Source organism: Bison bison, unplaced genomic scaffold (genome assembly GCF_000754665.1).
Source record: "Bison bison bison isolate TAMUID 2011002044 unplaced genomic scaffold, Bison_UMD1.0 scf7180017864338, whole genome shotgun sequence".
NCBI classification, from domain to species: domain Eukaryota; kingdom Metazoa; phylum Chordata; class Mammalia; order Artiodactyla; family Bovidae; genus Bison; species Bison bison.
In genome coordinates this window covers 345,804-360,491 of record NW_011494910.1, presented here as the reverse complement: position 1 = coordinate 360,491, position 14,688 = coordinate 345,804, and the positions used below count along the sequence as shown (strand labels likewise).

General features: G+C 37.6%; 1 protein-coding gene across 1 annotated transcript; it reads left to right on the top strand.

The window, feature by feature from the left end:
- The first annotated feature begins 5,787 nt into the window (after positions 1-5,787).
- LOC104998850 (olfactory receptor 5W2-like) lies at positions 5,788-6,726 on the top strand. The gene has a single exon (XM_010854246.1). It carries the CDS (start codon positions 5,788-5,790, stop codon positions 6,724-6,726), a length of 939 nt encoding a protein of 312 aa, XP_010852548.1.
- Positions 6,727-14,688: the final 7,962 nt, after the last annotated feature.

Below are 14,688 nucleotides of genomic sequence, written 5' to 3'. Positions count from 1 at the left end.
TCTATTAGTGTCCTCTTTGATTTTTTTCACCAGTGTTTTACAGTTTTCTATACATAGGTCTTTAATTTATTTAGGTTGATATATTCCTAAATATTTTATTCTTTTCATTGCAATGGTGAATGGAATTGTTTCCTTAATTTCTCTTTCTATTTTCTCATTATTAGTGTATAGGAATGCAAGGGATTTCTATGTGTTGATTTTATATCCTGCAACTTTACTATATTCATTGATTAGCTCTAGTAATTTTCTGGTGAAGTCTTTAGGGTTGGCAATTTATGTTATTCAATTGTTAGTAGCATGCTGCTATCCATGTTACAGATTTAGGGAGAATTAGTCCTCATGGCCTGGATGGGCAGTCAGGTTTGTGAAGATAAGATGGGGTTCTGTCTAAACAGAGTGTAGCCTGAGGAAACATGGTATTCTTAGAGAAAGAGAAGCATCTGAGAAAAATATGTCTGGAAAGAAATCAGGTTATGGTGATGATGATTGACTTCACTCCCTCCAAATATACACCAGAGAAATAGAGAATGGAAATAAATTATTAATGACCACAAATATATCATCATCTTATACATACATGCTGAAATACTTTTCACAATTACATAGGGTTTTTGAGATTTTTCTTGTCAATATCTGCCACAGAAGTACATTTGGTATTTTCATATTGAAGTCATCACATAAAGAAGAGAATACACTAAGGAAAAGCATTAATAATTGTAACAGAAATCTCTTTTATGAAAATTATTAATTTAATTGAATTTTGTCTGAAGGATATTCTAGCTTTATAGACATCCAGGGGAAATACTATAACAGTAAACAATATGAAGACATAAACAAAAATAACTGAAAGTAATTTGTTTTGTATGTATTCCAAGTTAGAGCTCAGAAGAAATATGAAACTTACTGAATTACTGGAATGCATAAACTGGTACATGTCTTGCATACCTTTTCTTGTTTGCTCACATTTTGCATTTACACATCTGTGACAATTAAATTAACTGCATTAAGACTGAAGTTGTAGAGGTAATATACATGATTATAGTACATTTAGGAAGAATATTTATCACCTGCTGCTGCTGGTAAGTCACTTCAGTCGTGTCCGACTCTGTGCGACCCCATAGACGGAAGCCCACCAGGCTCCCCTGTCCCTGGGATTCTACAGGCAAGAACACTAGAGTGGGTTGCCATTTCCTTCTCCAATGCATGAGGTGTCTAAAGAACAAGTAGCAACCTGTGCTCAGAAGTATACAGCAATGATTCACACGTGTGATAAAATACTACAAGAGATGGATAATGCAGAGATCACCTCCTCAAAACTGTCAGGTTGTACAATGTCAAAGGACACCACTTTCTTTACTTCCTATTCCTTCCTGAAACTGCAACGAAGTGGTCCCCCACATCACTTTCTCTTCACCCCGACATTGATTCTGTTTGAGTCCATGTGATGTAACTAAAACAGACGCCCTCCCAGTGTGACAGCACTTCCTAGTTGCCCCTCTGCTCTCGGTCACTGCTGGATCCCTCCTTGGTTTAGAAATGGGACTTGTATGATCCATCAGCCCTCCCAGAAACCTAGGAGCCATATGTCATTGTTTTGTGAGTTTTCAAGTGTCACTTTAACATAAACAAGCCATAACATCTGAGAGACTACTTAGAGCTATATTTTAAGACAAATTTGTTTCATTTTGCTGTATTCAGGAATATATTTTTTGAGGTATTTCTATGGAAGTAAAGAAACAATGTCTACAGAATTGCAGAATATTATTCCCTCTGGGCTTCAATTTCTGTTTCATATTATAAGGCTATTAGGTCAGGATATATGTGATAATATGTCAAATCTATAATAACATGCAGTGAAAATTAGATAATATAAAGTGAGTATAGGTGAAAAATAAAAAATTGCAAGTTTTAAGTCATTTTAATACTCTTTGCTCCTAAACATCATTTATAGAACTTATTTATTTATTTTTATGATTTTAATTCTATTTATTTATTTATTTGCTTGCCATGTGGTATGTGGGATCTTAACCCACACCAAGGGCACCAAGTGGAACCCTCTCCCTCTGTGGTGGAAGTGCAGGGTCTTAACCACTGGACCCCCAGGGAAGTTCCCACATAGAATTTATTTTAAGAAATATCTGACTTTGATAAACTATGTTGTTGTTGTGCAGTTGCTAAGTCATGCCAACTCTTTGTGACCCCATGGACTGCAGGATGCCAGGTTTTCCTGTCCTTCACCATCTCCTGGGGTTTGCTCAAACTCATGTCCATAGAATCAGTGATACCATCCAACCATCTCACCCTCTGTTGTCCCCTTCTCCTCCTGCCTTCAATCTTTCCCAGCGTTAGGGTCATTTCCAATGAATCATCTCTTCCCATCAGGTGGCAAAAATATTGGAGCTTCAGCCTCAGCATTAGTCCTTCCAATGAATATTTAGGACTGATTTCCTTTAGGATGGACTGGTTGATTTCCTTGCTGTCCAGAGGACTCTCAATAGTCTTCTCCAACACCACAGTTCAAAAGCATCAATTGTTTGATGCTCAGCTTTCTTTAAGATCCAACTCTCACATCCATACATAACTATTGAAAAAACCATAGCTTTGTTTATACTAACCTTTGTCAGCAAAGTGTTGTCTCTGCTTTTTAATATTCTGCCTAGGTTAGTCATATATTTTCTCCCAAGGAGAAAGCATCTCTTAATTTCATGGCTGCAGTCACCATCTGCAGTGATTTTGGAGCCAAAGAAAATAAAGTCTGTCACTATTTCCATTGTTACCCCATGTATTTGCCATGAAATTATGGGACTGTATGCCATGATCTTAGTGTTTTGAATGTTGAGTTGTAAACCAGCTTTTTCCCTTTGCTCTTTCACCTACATCAAAAGGCTTTTTAGTTCCTCTTCACTTTCTGCCATAAGAGTGGTGTCATCTGCATATCTGAGGTTGTTTATATTTCTCCCAGAAATCTTGATTCCAGCTTGTGCTTCATCCAGCCCAGCATTTCACAGAGTATATAAATTTAATAAGCAGAGTGATAATATATAGCCTTAAGTTAACTCCTTTCCCAATTTTGAACTAGCATGTTGCTCCGTGTTTGGTTCTAGCTGTTGCTTCTTGAGATGCATACAGGTTTTCTTGGAGGCAGGTAATGTGGTCTGGTATTCCCGTATCTTTAAGAATTTTCCACAGTTTGCTGTGATCCACACAATATGAAAATGCAGAAAGATGATAAATTATATATATTTAATTTTCTCACATCACAGGTTTTATGGTATTAATAGTTGAATATACACTAAGTGGTGTTATATGTATAATTAATTACATAATTCATTGTAACATCATTTTTATTTAAAAATTAAAAGCCAAGTGGGTGTAGAAAACAAAATCTAGTTATCCCTAGGTAGTATATATATGTTCAGATATTTGCTGTTTTTACAAAATCTTTACTTTGTGGATGCGTTTAATGGGATGTTATGTGTCTGTGTAATTATCTAAGGGTGAATGGTTATGCATTTGTTTTGCAATTTATCAAATGAAAATAAAGTGCCTGTATAGGGATTTGTGAACTGGATATAAAGAATGCTTGTTGATTCGTATCATTTAACTGTATTTGTATTCCATTCACAATCAAGTTACTTGTATGAAATGCCAGATGATGAACTACATCATGATGTCTGTTAATTATTCCTGAGAGACCAAGGGTTCACCACCCAGGGACCAGACACAGAGATGGTTATATAGTCTAGGTCAGGCAGGAGACAATGCTGAATCCTCCAGCAGATACAACTGCATGCAACAAACAAGTCAGGAATTCTGGGACAGGTACTGATATCTTTCTTGTTTCTCTGATATATATTTGAGATTTCCTTAGGTTTTAAATCCTTTTTTGAAAGAAAGCATGTTATATAAACAAAGGAAGATATGAAATATACACAAAACTTCATTTTACTTACTTTTTACAATCTTTATTTCAAATCAATATATTTGTTATTGTTGATCAGTTGCTAAGCCATGTCTGACTCTGTAACCTGATGGACTGTAGCACACCAGGCTTCCCAGCCCTTCATTCTCTCCTTGAGTTTGCTCAAATTCATTTGCACCAAATTGTGTTGGTGATGCTATTTAACCATCTCATCCTCTGCTGCACCTTTCTCTTTTTCCCTAAATCTTTCCCAGCATTAGGGTCTTTTCCAAAGAGTTGGGTTTTCTCCCCAGTGACTTGGCTCTTTGCATCAGGTGGCCAAAATATTGGAGCTTCAGCTTCAGCCCTTCCAGCAAATATTGAAGGTTGATTTCCTTTAGGATTAACTGGTTTGACCTCATTGCAGTCCAAAAGGACTCTCAAGAGCCTTCTCCAGCACCACAACTTGAAAGTATCAATTCTTCAGATATACACAGATAAATATACATAGTCCAACTCTTTTGTGATCCCATGGACTGTAGCCTGCCAGGCTCCTCTGTCCATGAGATTTCCCAGGCAAGAATGCTGGAGCGAGTTGCCATTTCCTCCTCCAGGGGATCTGCCTGATCCAGGGAGCAAAGTCATATCTTTTGCATCTCCTGCACTGGCAGGCAAATTCTATATCACTGAGCCACCTGGGAAGCCCTTTGTTCAACTCCACTTTTCTTATGAGGGCGGGTATGACATTGTGTATCACACAGTTGGTTAGGGCAAAGTATAACAGGGGGACATAAAATTCAATTAGCCTCCCTAAGACAAGTGACTCCCAAATCAAGGATTACTGGCCTCAGAGATATTCAAGATAAATATGGATCAAATTAAAGAATGAAACTATTAAATTTTTTAGAGACTGGGGTGGGAACACAGTTCATGCATGATTGTCTCTGAGAATCTGGGACTGTAAACATATGAGTATTTGTATCATGTGTCTTACATAACTGAAATTGTGTTAAATATATCATATTAAGAAGAGTAGACTTGGTCAGAAGGACCCACACAGTAAACCACACTGCCTTTCTTGCCTCTCTGTCATCTGTGCTATCAGCATCTCTACAACTGGGTCCCAGACATTCTAGCAGCAGCTCTCAGAGGTGAGATTATCAGCCCTGGAATATGACTGCCTCTCCACTCTAACATTTCATACATAGGCACCCTTCCACCCTCTTACCCAAAAGCTATCACCTTTCTGCTCCACTGGGTCTTCGCAAACTGTCTATCTCTCATATACTAAAGTTGAACAGACCTGAGAGTTTAATGGGGAAAAAGAGTTCTTGTTATGTCCAGAAACTTGCCATAGCTCTTCCTGCTCCACACTCCACACTCCACACACACATTGCATTTCTTTGAAGAAATTGCAAAGCAATATATTCATTATCTACATAACTCATTAACTGTATTTTTCTATTACAGGATATGATAACATCTGTACATCATTGAAACAAAACAAAGCAGAGATCTTGTCAGGAATCTTGCCTTCAATCTGAGGACATAAATTCCTTAATATTAGATTGAAGTAGCAAAAATGGTCATGAATGCTATACAAATTTATGTGGAAATAGCCTGATTTAGCTTAGATGAGTTTGTGCTGCAAACACTACAGTGGTTTACAAGTGTATCATTATTATTATCATTTTATCAGTTATATCAAATTGGAAATATTTCCCAAAGGGTCAATTTAACTTCAAGGCATCTTAGCATTATTTATCTCTTCTTCTAATTACTGAAATATAGAAACAAATGGCAGTTTAGCAATTAAGACAGTAAGATGATATTAACCCTCCACTTCCATTTCCTTTTTCATAACTAGGAATTTTCATGTGTGAGGGATGACTGCTGAGAACTGCACTGTGTTTGCTGACTTCATATTCTTAGGACTTTCCAGTAGACAAGATGTGCAGCAGGGGCTCTTTGTGCTCTTCCTGCTGGTTTATGTCATAACTGTGGTTGCCAATGTGGGGATGGTCCTGCTGATCAAGAGGGACCCCAGACTGCACACACCCATGTATTACTTCCTGAGCAATCTGTCCTTCTGCGATATTTGCTATTCTTCTACTATCTCTCCCAAGATGCTGGCTGATTTCTTATCTGAGCAAAAAAGGATTCCATATGATGTATGTGCCATCCAGATGTACTTTTTTGGAGCCTTTGCAGATGTGGAATGTCTCATGTTGGCTGTCATGTCTTATGACCGTTATGTGGCCATTTGCAATCCACTTCTTTATACAATTGCCATGTCCAGGGGAATCTGTACCCAGCTTGTGGTTATTGCCTACATGGTAGGCTTGGTTGATTCAGCAATCCATACCTGTTGTACATTTCAGTTGTCATTCTGCAATTCCAATATCATCAATCACTTTTTCTGTGACATCCCACCCTTATTAGCCCTCTCCTACTCAGATACGTCCATCAATGAGATTGTGATGTTTACTTTTATTGGCTGTGTTGTGGGGACCAGCATTATCACTGTCCTCCTCTCCTACAGCTACATCATAACAACCATCCTTAGGATGAACTCAGCCGAGGGGAGATGCAAAGCTTTCTCTACATGTGCTTCCCACTTAACCGCTGTGGCTATATTTCATGGCACACTCCTGTTTATGTATTTCAGACCCAGCTCCAGTTACTCCATGGACACAGACAAAACGGCCTCTGTCTTTTACACAGTTGTCATCCCCATGTTAAACCCACTGATCTATAGCTTAAGGAATAAGGATGTAAAAGGTGCCCTAAAAAAAGCAATCAGCACTAAATTATGTTCTGGGTGATACAGTACTTTCATCCTTAAGTATTTAAAGATTCTAAGAGAAGCAGTGCAGAAACTTTGACATAGATTCTTATAGTCTTACTAATACAGTTTCTGAATATTTTCCACTACTTACACTTTCACCTAAATCAGTTTAGGGAACAGTCATTACACTAAACTCTCCCAACTAAGGAAGAGTAGTAGTAGGATCACTCTTCTGTTTTGCAAAGAGGGTTTTTTTACATCTCTTTTTTCTTTTCTTGGAGAAGTCTCAGAGAGATGACATGCACAGAGCAACCCCTGACTCGTGTTAATTTGACTTACCTTCCTAAAGGCTCCTATTTATTTATTTTAACAATAGGCTTAATAAACTTGCTGAGTCAGATGGGAGTGTTAGTGGGTCAAAATAGGTTTGTTTATATCCTTTTCATGTATTTGTTTCACCCTAAAAAAGCTCCATCCTAATATTTAGAAGCAAATAATTTGTAAGTAAGACTGAATGAGAAATTTTTGTCTCTAGACTAAATATTCCATAAAAGTTTGGTCCTTCCTGTCTAATTCACTGTTGTCTACATGTACAATGCTTAGCCTCAGGATGCAATTCAAAAATATTTATTGAATAGATGAATGAATTAGCCTGAAAAACTAATTAAAAACTTGAACCTTTGTAAATTTATAAAAAAAAATAATAATTTCCTTAATTTCATTCTAGTCTGTTCACTTTAGGTGAAATCCATCTGCACTGTTATCTTTTGCAAAAATGAGAATCTCGGACAAGAATTATTTGATGTAAAAATCTGCTCAGTTTCTCTTCATTTTGCTTCAGTTATTATCACCAAACATCCCCTGATTTTCCAGAAACCATTGGAGAGGACTTTGTTAATGAAAACTATTGCCTGCCACATCAGTAAACAAAGGAGGTTGTAGTCCTGAAGCCTGGTCAGAACACCCTGAGGGAACTCAGGATGAGAAAGCACAGAATAGGCTTTCTTAAGGTCGGCTGGCCCCAGATAGCTAAGTTCAGTTCAGTTCAGTTCAGTTGCTTAGTCATGTCCAACTCTTTGCAACCTCATGGACTGCAGGACACCAGGCCTCCCTGTCCATCACCAACTCCTGGAGATAACTCAAGCTCATCATGAGTCGGTGATGCCATCCAACCATCTCATCCTCTGTCGACCCCTTCTCCTCCTGCCTTGAATCTTTCCCAGCATCAGGGTCTTTTCCAATGAGTCAGTTCTTTCCATCAGGTGGCCAAAGTATTGGAGCTTGAGCTTCAGTATCATTCCTTCCAATGGATATTCAGCGTTGATTTCCTTTAGGATGGACTGGTTGGATCTCCTTGCTGTCCAAGGGACTCTCAAGATAGCTAAGGTGCATATCAAAGGAACAGTGTCAGAGATCCCAAACTGTTGCATCTTCCCATACACAGAAAAAGTGCTAAATTCTTTAGTTTATCTGGATTTCTTTTATCAACAATAATCTTTTGGTGTTCTGATTATCTGATCTTTTGTTGCAAAATCTTCTATCTCTTCTGGCTCCCCCTTGCCTCTTCAGAACTTACCTCTGCAGAACAGTTTCTTAGCACTTATCTGAGATGCTGTGTCCCAGGCTTGAAGTCCTCAGAATGTCTGCCAAATAAAATATAACTCTCAACTTTTAGTGTGTGCATTTTTTTTTCAGTGAACAATTTCATCTCTCCAGTGGGTTCATAGCATTACACTAGTTAAAATTGAAAAAAAAAGAAAAAAGAAACTGAATGCCCTGTTGATATAATTTAAGTTGTAAAAGAAGAGCTATTAATAAAAATATATTCCCCTTGTAGGGGGTGGGCTGGGGAGAAAGAAGCAGTAGTTATGTTAGCATGCCATGTGTAATGATTTATGCCTTCTCTCTACATAACTATGAAAAAAATTGGAATAATACTCTAAACAAAATTTTAAAGTTCTGTTCTCCTGGTATCCAATTAGCAATTAATCTAGCTGTAAAAATGAAACACAATTTCAGGTTCTTGGAAATCTATTTTTTTATTAAAATATAGTTGATTGACAAAGTTGTATTAGTTACAGGTGTACAGCAAAGTGATTCATATCACTTTTTTTGCATATGTTTGTTGTTATTTAATCACTAAGTCACATGTGACTCTTTTGTTACCCCATGGACCATAGCCACGCTTCTTTGTCCATGGGATTTTCCAGGCAAGTATACTGGAGTGGGCTGCCATTTCATTCTTCAGGGGATCTTTCTGACCCAGGGATTAAACCAGTGTCTCCTGCTAAGGCCATATTTATATTTATATTTATATATATATATATATATTTATATATACTGGTGACTAAGAAGGTAAAGAATCTGCCTGCCAATGCAGGAAAAAACAATTAATTTAGCACACACTTGCATTCCCAACACCATTTTATGCTGTTTAAGACAAAGCATTTGGTTCTCATCACCCTCAGGCTGTCATTTTCTTCTTCCCCATTGGAAGCCCGCATTTGCCAAGGCCTAAGTCACCACTGATCTGCATAGACAGAACCCTCTCTGTGGTGTAGTTTGCACTGCCATGGGTGAGTTGAGGGCTGTCTTTATAGACAGTGCACCATCCACTGTACGAGGCTCCCCTCTGCCCCATCTGGAGTAATGGGGGCACACTGACTGCTCCTCCGACTTGTCTGTAAAGCAAACACAGAAAGGCTCTTCTGTATTTCTTTACGTGGTTTCACATAAATAATCTGGCCACTCTCTTACCTGCAAATTGTAGGAATTCGTGTGAATTTCTCATTTGTTTATAATTTTATTGTGTTTCATTTTACTGTGTGTGTGTGTGCTCACTCAGTTGTGTCCGATTCTTCGTGATCCCATGGACTGTAACCCACAAGGCTCCTCTGTCCATTGGATTATCCAAGCAAGGATCCTGGAGTGGGTTGCCATTTCCTCCTCCAGAGGATCTTCCCAACCTAAAGATAGAACCCCTGTCTCCTGTGGCTCCTGTATTGGCAAGTGGACTCTTTATCACTGAGCCACCAAGGAAGCCCATACACACACACACACAGAGGCAACATTCCTCTAAATCTCATGTAAATCCTTCGATCACGCCATGAAATTTTCAATCTCCAATCAATTTCTTATTTTTTTTCCTGTTTTGTCTCTCATTCAGTATTCTCTGTTTGCCAAATTCTTCATATACAGTTCCATTTATCCTCCCTTTCTCTGTTTTGTATTCAGAACACCAGCTGGCACATATACATAGAGTAAATGTTTGTACTGAGTTAGGATTATCAGGTCAATTCTGATCTTGGATGGCCAAAATTCCACTTGAACTTGATGCACAGATAACACATACTGGAGTCAATTTCATTCATCATTGACTTTCTCACGTGATGAAATTAAATGTCTGCTGTCATATCCATAAACAAGAAATGTCACAGCCATCGGTGATTTCTGGTCTCCAAATGTGAATGAGGGCTCCCAAAACAGAGCCAGCAGATGCTGCCACCTGCATAGCTGTTTGCTGAGAGCTCAGGGAATGCAAGCAGCAGCCATCTGCCACATTGGCCATGCGTTAAGGTGAGCCAGGAATTAAGGATGCAAACAATCAGGAGACAGAATTTGGCCCCAGATAGTAAGCTCCTGGAGCTGGTGATGGACAGGGAAGCCTGGCGTGCTGCAGTCCATGGGGTCTGGACAGGACTGAGGGACTGAACTGAACTGAGCTGAAGTGCATATGAAAGGAATGAATTCAGTGAGCCCAGAGGCTTGCATCTTTCCATATGTAGAAGAAAAATAAACTTCTTAACTTGATAGCTGATTTTCTCTACCTCACAATGATCTTTGATGTTCCGATTCCCTGTCCCCTCCTTGTAAACTTGTATATAGCCTGACTCCCTCTCCTGCCTCCTTGAGTGGTTTTCTCATGACTACTGAGATGCTGCCTCCTGGTCTCAGAGTCCTTAACATTCCCATCAAGTAACATCTCTACTTTCAGGTTGTGACTATATTAATTTTTAGTTGACAATGTTTATTTAAAGGCCTTCTAATTCTCAATTCGTGTATGGGTATATTTGGCTTCATTTCAGTTCACCACTGTCCTGTCACATAGAACTTTTATTAATTGATAAGTTGCTTTGAACAAGTCAAATCAGATAGCAACAATCATCCTCCAATTTTATGCATAACAATCTACCATTTTGAAAGTCATAATATATTTTTTGCTTGAGATGTTCTTAAGATATAGAAAAACACATTACATCATTTTCTTTGTGTGTACTCAACCCTTCAGTAGAGCTCTAATTGCTCAGGTAAGTTTTCCCATTGGGATTTGGATATCAGAGTGTGTGGTCATAAGATCTGAGATTAGAAAGCTAATCTCAAAAGCTTAAAAGCAATATATAAAAGATCTTGCATTACCCTAAGAAACTGCAGCCTTCCTAAGGAAAGCACAGATTTCTTCTATGAACACAGAAGACCTGCCCAAATGGGTTGCAAAAATTAGACAATGGATCAGCTTTTCTTTTTAGATCTTTAAGTCCTAAAATTGATTTTTCCAGTGAAAAATGAACTGATACTGACAACAGTGTAGTAAGAAGGTGAATGAAAAAGATAACAATCTGGTAAGTGTTCTTACCTTAATCCTAGGCTATTAGAACTTGATGGGGTTTTAAGTGCTTTATCTTACTTTTTTTTTGTTTTTTTTACTAACAGCTCAGTCATGTCCAACTCCTTGAGACCCCATGGATTATAACTTGCTAGGATCCTCAGTCGATGGGTTTGGTCAGGCAAGAATACTGGAGTGGGTTCCTATTTCCTTCTTCAGGGGATCTTCCCAACCTAGAGATCGAACCCAAGTCTCCTGTATTGCAGGCAGACTTTTCTCTGAGGCACTAGGGAAGCTCACTTATTTTACACATAGAAATTGATATTTTGAGGATAAACATACTTAGGGTAATGCAGGTTTTAAATTCTGAAAATATAGCTAACAAAAACAACAGCAGAAACAAAAACCTAATGTTTGACACATGATAGTGTTAAAGAATCTGCCTGCCAATGCAGGAGACATGAGTTTGATCTCTGCATCAGGAAGATCCCCTGGAGAAGGAAATGGCAACCCACTCCAGTATTCTTGCTTGGGAAACTGCAAGGACAGAGAAGCCTGGTGGGCTACAGTCCACGGGGTCACAAAAGAGCAGGACAAGACTTTGCAACTAAACAACGACAACAGCAAACCTTAAAACAAACCTCACCATTACTGAACTCTGACTAGGAATCAGAATTAAACACTGTGCTCATTATGTATTATTTATTTTTAAGAATGGATGGAGCTATATATCAATTACAGCTGAACTGATTTTTATATTATTTGTCCTATCTTATGGTAATGCATTGATCCCAACAACTGTCAATACACAAGTAAAAGGATTCAGGCAGATAAGAGGGCTGACTTCAAGGGAGAAGGAAAAAAATGTTTTAAAAAATAATGATATTACTCAGCCATTAAAAATAATGAAATAGTGCCATTTGCATCAGCATGGATGGACTTAGAGAGTGTCATACTGAGTGAAGTAATTCAGACAGAGAAGGAGAAATATCATATGACATCCTTATATGCAGAACCAAAGAAGAGTTGATACGATGAACTTATAAAAACAGAAAGAGACTTACAGACTCAGAGAATGACCTTATGGTTACCAGTGGAAAAGAGTAGGGGGAGGAGAATGGGACCTGGGGGTAAGCATGCGCACACCGCTGTAGTAAAAATGGACAATCAGCAAGGACCTACTGTATAGCACAGGGAACTCTGTGCAATGTTACGTGGCTGCCTGGATGGATGAAAGTTTGAGGGGGAATGGACACGTGCATGTGTATGGCTGAGTCCTTCTCTGTTCACCTAAAACTACCACATCATTGTTTGTTAATCGATATACCTCAATACAAAATAAAAAACTTAAAGAAATTAAAATAAAAAGAGAAAAGAAAAAGTGACTAAGGACTTCCCTGGCAGGTGAGCACATTTAGTTTTGGGGAAATAACTATATTATTTACAGTGATCTTCTAAGCTCCACCATTTCTAACATTTCCATTTCTGGGAAGGTAGTGTTTATTGAAGGATGTCCAGTGTACAGAATGTCCAAACTCTGGACCTGTTCTTTGATTGCAAAGCTATGCAGTACTGGACTATTCATTGGGCTGAAATAATCAGTTCCTTCTCAATAAAACTGAGAGATGATCAGTACTGTTTAAAGAACTATGAGAATTAAACTAGATGAGAAAATTTGAAAATTATAAGATGCAAATGTATTAATGTCAGATACACACATTTACCCAGAATTTGCTTAATCTACCTAGAAACAGAAGAGATGCAGAAAAATAGGTGTTGAGCAACACAGAATCTACAATTATTATTGTGTCTGTAGTTCATTTTCTGTGCCCCCAAAATAGCTTCACAGATAGTTGTGCTTATTAATTTAAATGTATACAAAGTTTTAATAGGACATTTAGTTTTGTTAAGAACTTGGAACAAATTGAGGATAGGACGGGAGGTTAAGATTTTGGTAATGTGTTTAGATTATGCTCTGAGACAGAGAATATGAGATCACAATGAAAATGTTTTCAAATCTGAAGTTATTTAAATACTGAGTTTGTAAGAGCCATGAATAATTTAAATTGTTAAAGAAAAATATATATGTGTATATAACATATATGCACACATATTTAACTTATCTTTAACTTTTATAGGCAGGAACAGTGAGGTACAGGGAGGCCTGGCATGCTGCAGTCCCTGAAGTCCTAAAGAATCAAACACTTATTTAACGACTGAACAATAACAATGCATATATCATGTAGAGGCATCAAAGATTTTACTTACCTTATTCAATACTTAATATGTTATGAAATGTACACAACATATTTCAAAGAACCACAATACTGTAAATCAGGAATTCACAAATAAACTGACAAATAGATGTAAAGCTGGATTTTTACCATCAGCAGGGAGAGAAATCAATCATCTCTATCCTAGGCAAAATGTGCCTGTCTATAGACAAGTGTCACTTGCATTGCTATGGGTTATCTACAATTTACAGAGCTGTGGGCTAAACTAATGACAAGGAAGTGCAGAGATAACAGAGAGGTGGGTAGGTGAGCATTTATAACATCTTTTATCATTTTAATCAAAGGGGCCATCCAATATTCCTAAATATTATTATTGCATTGCCTAGATGAATTTAATAAATATGCAAGCATTTGGATTTCTCTAGTTGTATTTCATAGCTTGGATTTCAGATGACATAAAGTAGATATATGGAATTCTGCAAATTTACTATGTTGCCAACTTTCGAACAGTGAATGAACAGATGGTGAAGATATTGAGCCTAGAAGGAAATTTAATATTATTTGATGAGGAAGGTACTGTCCTCTTCATTTTATAGGTGATGAAGCTAAAATTCTGTGATTACTTGGCTTGCCGAAGACTTTATAATTGCTAAGTGGCAGAGTTAGGATTTAGTTACTTACATAACTAATTCTGAATCTTACTTCCTTCTATTTCATCAGTGGATTTCAAGAAACTTTAACTAGTTTCTTTAGTCCTCAGAGGCAAATTCTCAGCTCAAGGTGAGAAATAAAGAACTTCTACTCCTCTACATGTATAGGCTTCAACTGAAATAAAAATGTATCTATTTGTTGTGTAAATAAAAATACCACAAAGGGAAAGAGAGGCTAGTTACTCAGTTTGCTATGTATCAGTGTAACTAACCTCAATCACTTGAAGTTGGTGACAGATGAGAGAGTTGATGAAATTAACAAATTCAAAGTTCACCGGCTGGTTTGATGGTGTCTCATTTAATGGGGAAAAAAAAAATCTATCTGGTTATATATATATCTTTAAGAAATAGAAATATAAACAATCAATTCAATTAAATAAACTATCTCACAGAATTCCCTGGCCATCCAGTGGTTAGGACACTGTGCTTTCAGTATAAAGTAGATGCGTTTC

Coding starts and splice junctions, on each gene's coding strand:
- LOC104998850 (XM_010854246.1), top strand. CDS start 5,788: ATGACTGCTGAGAACTGCACTGTGTTTGCTGACTTCATATTCTTAGGA.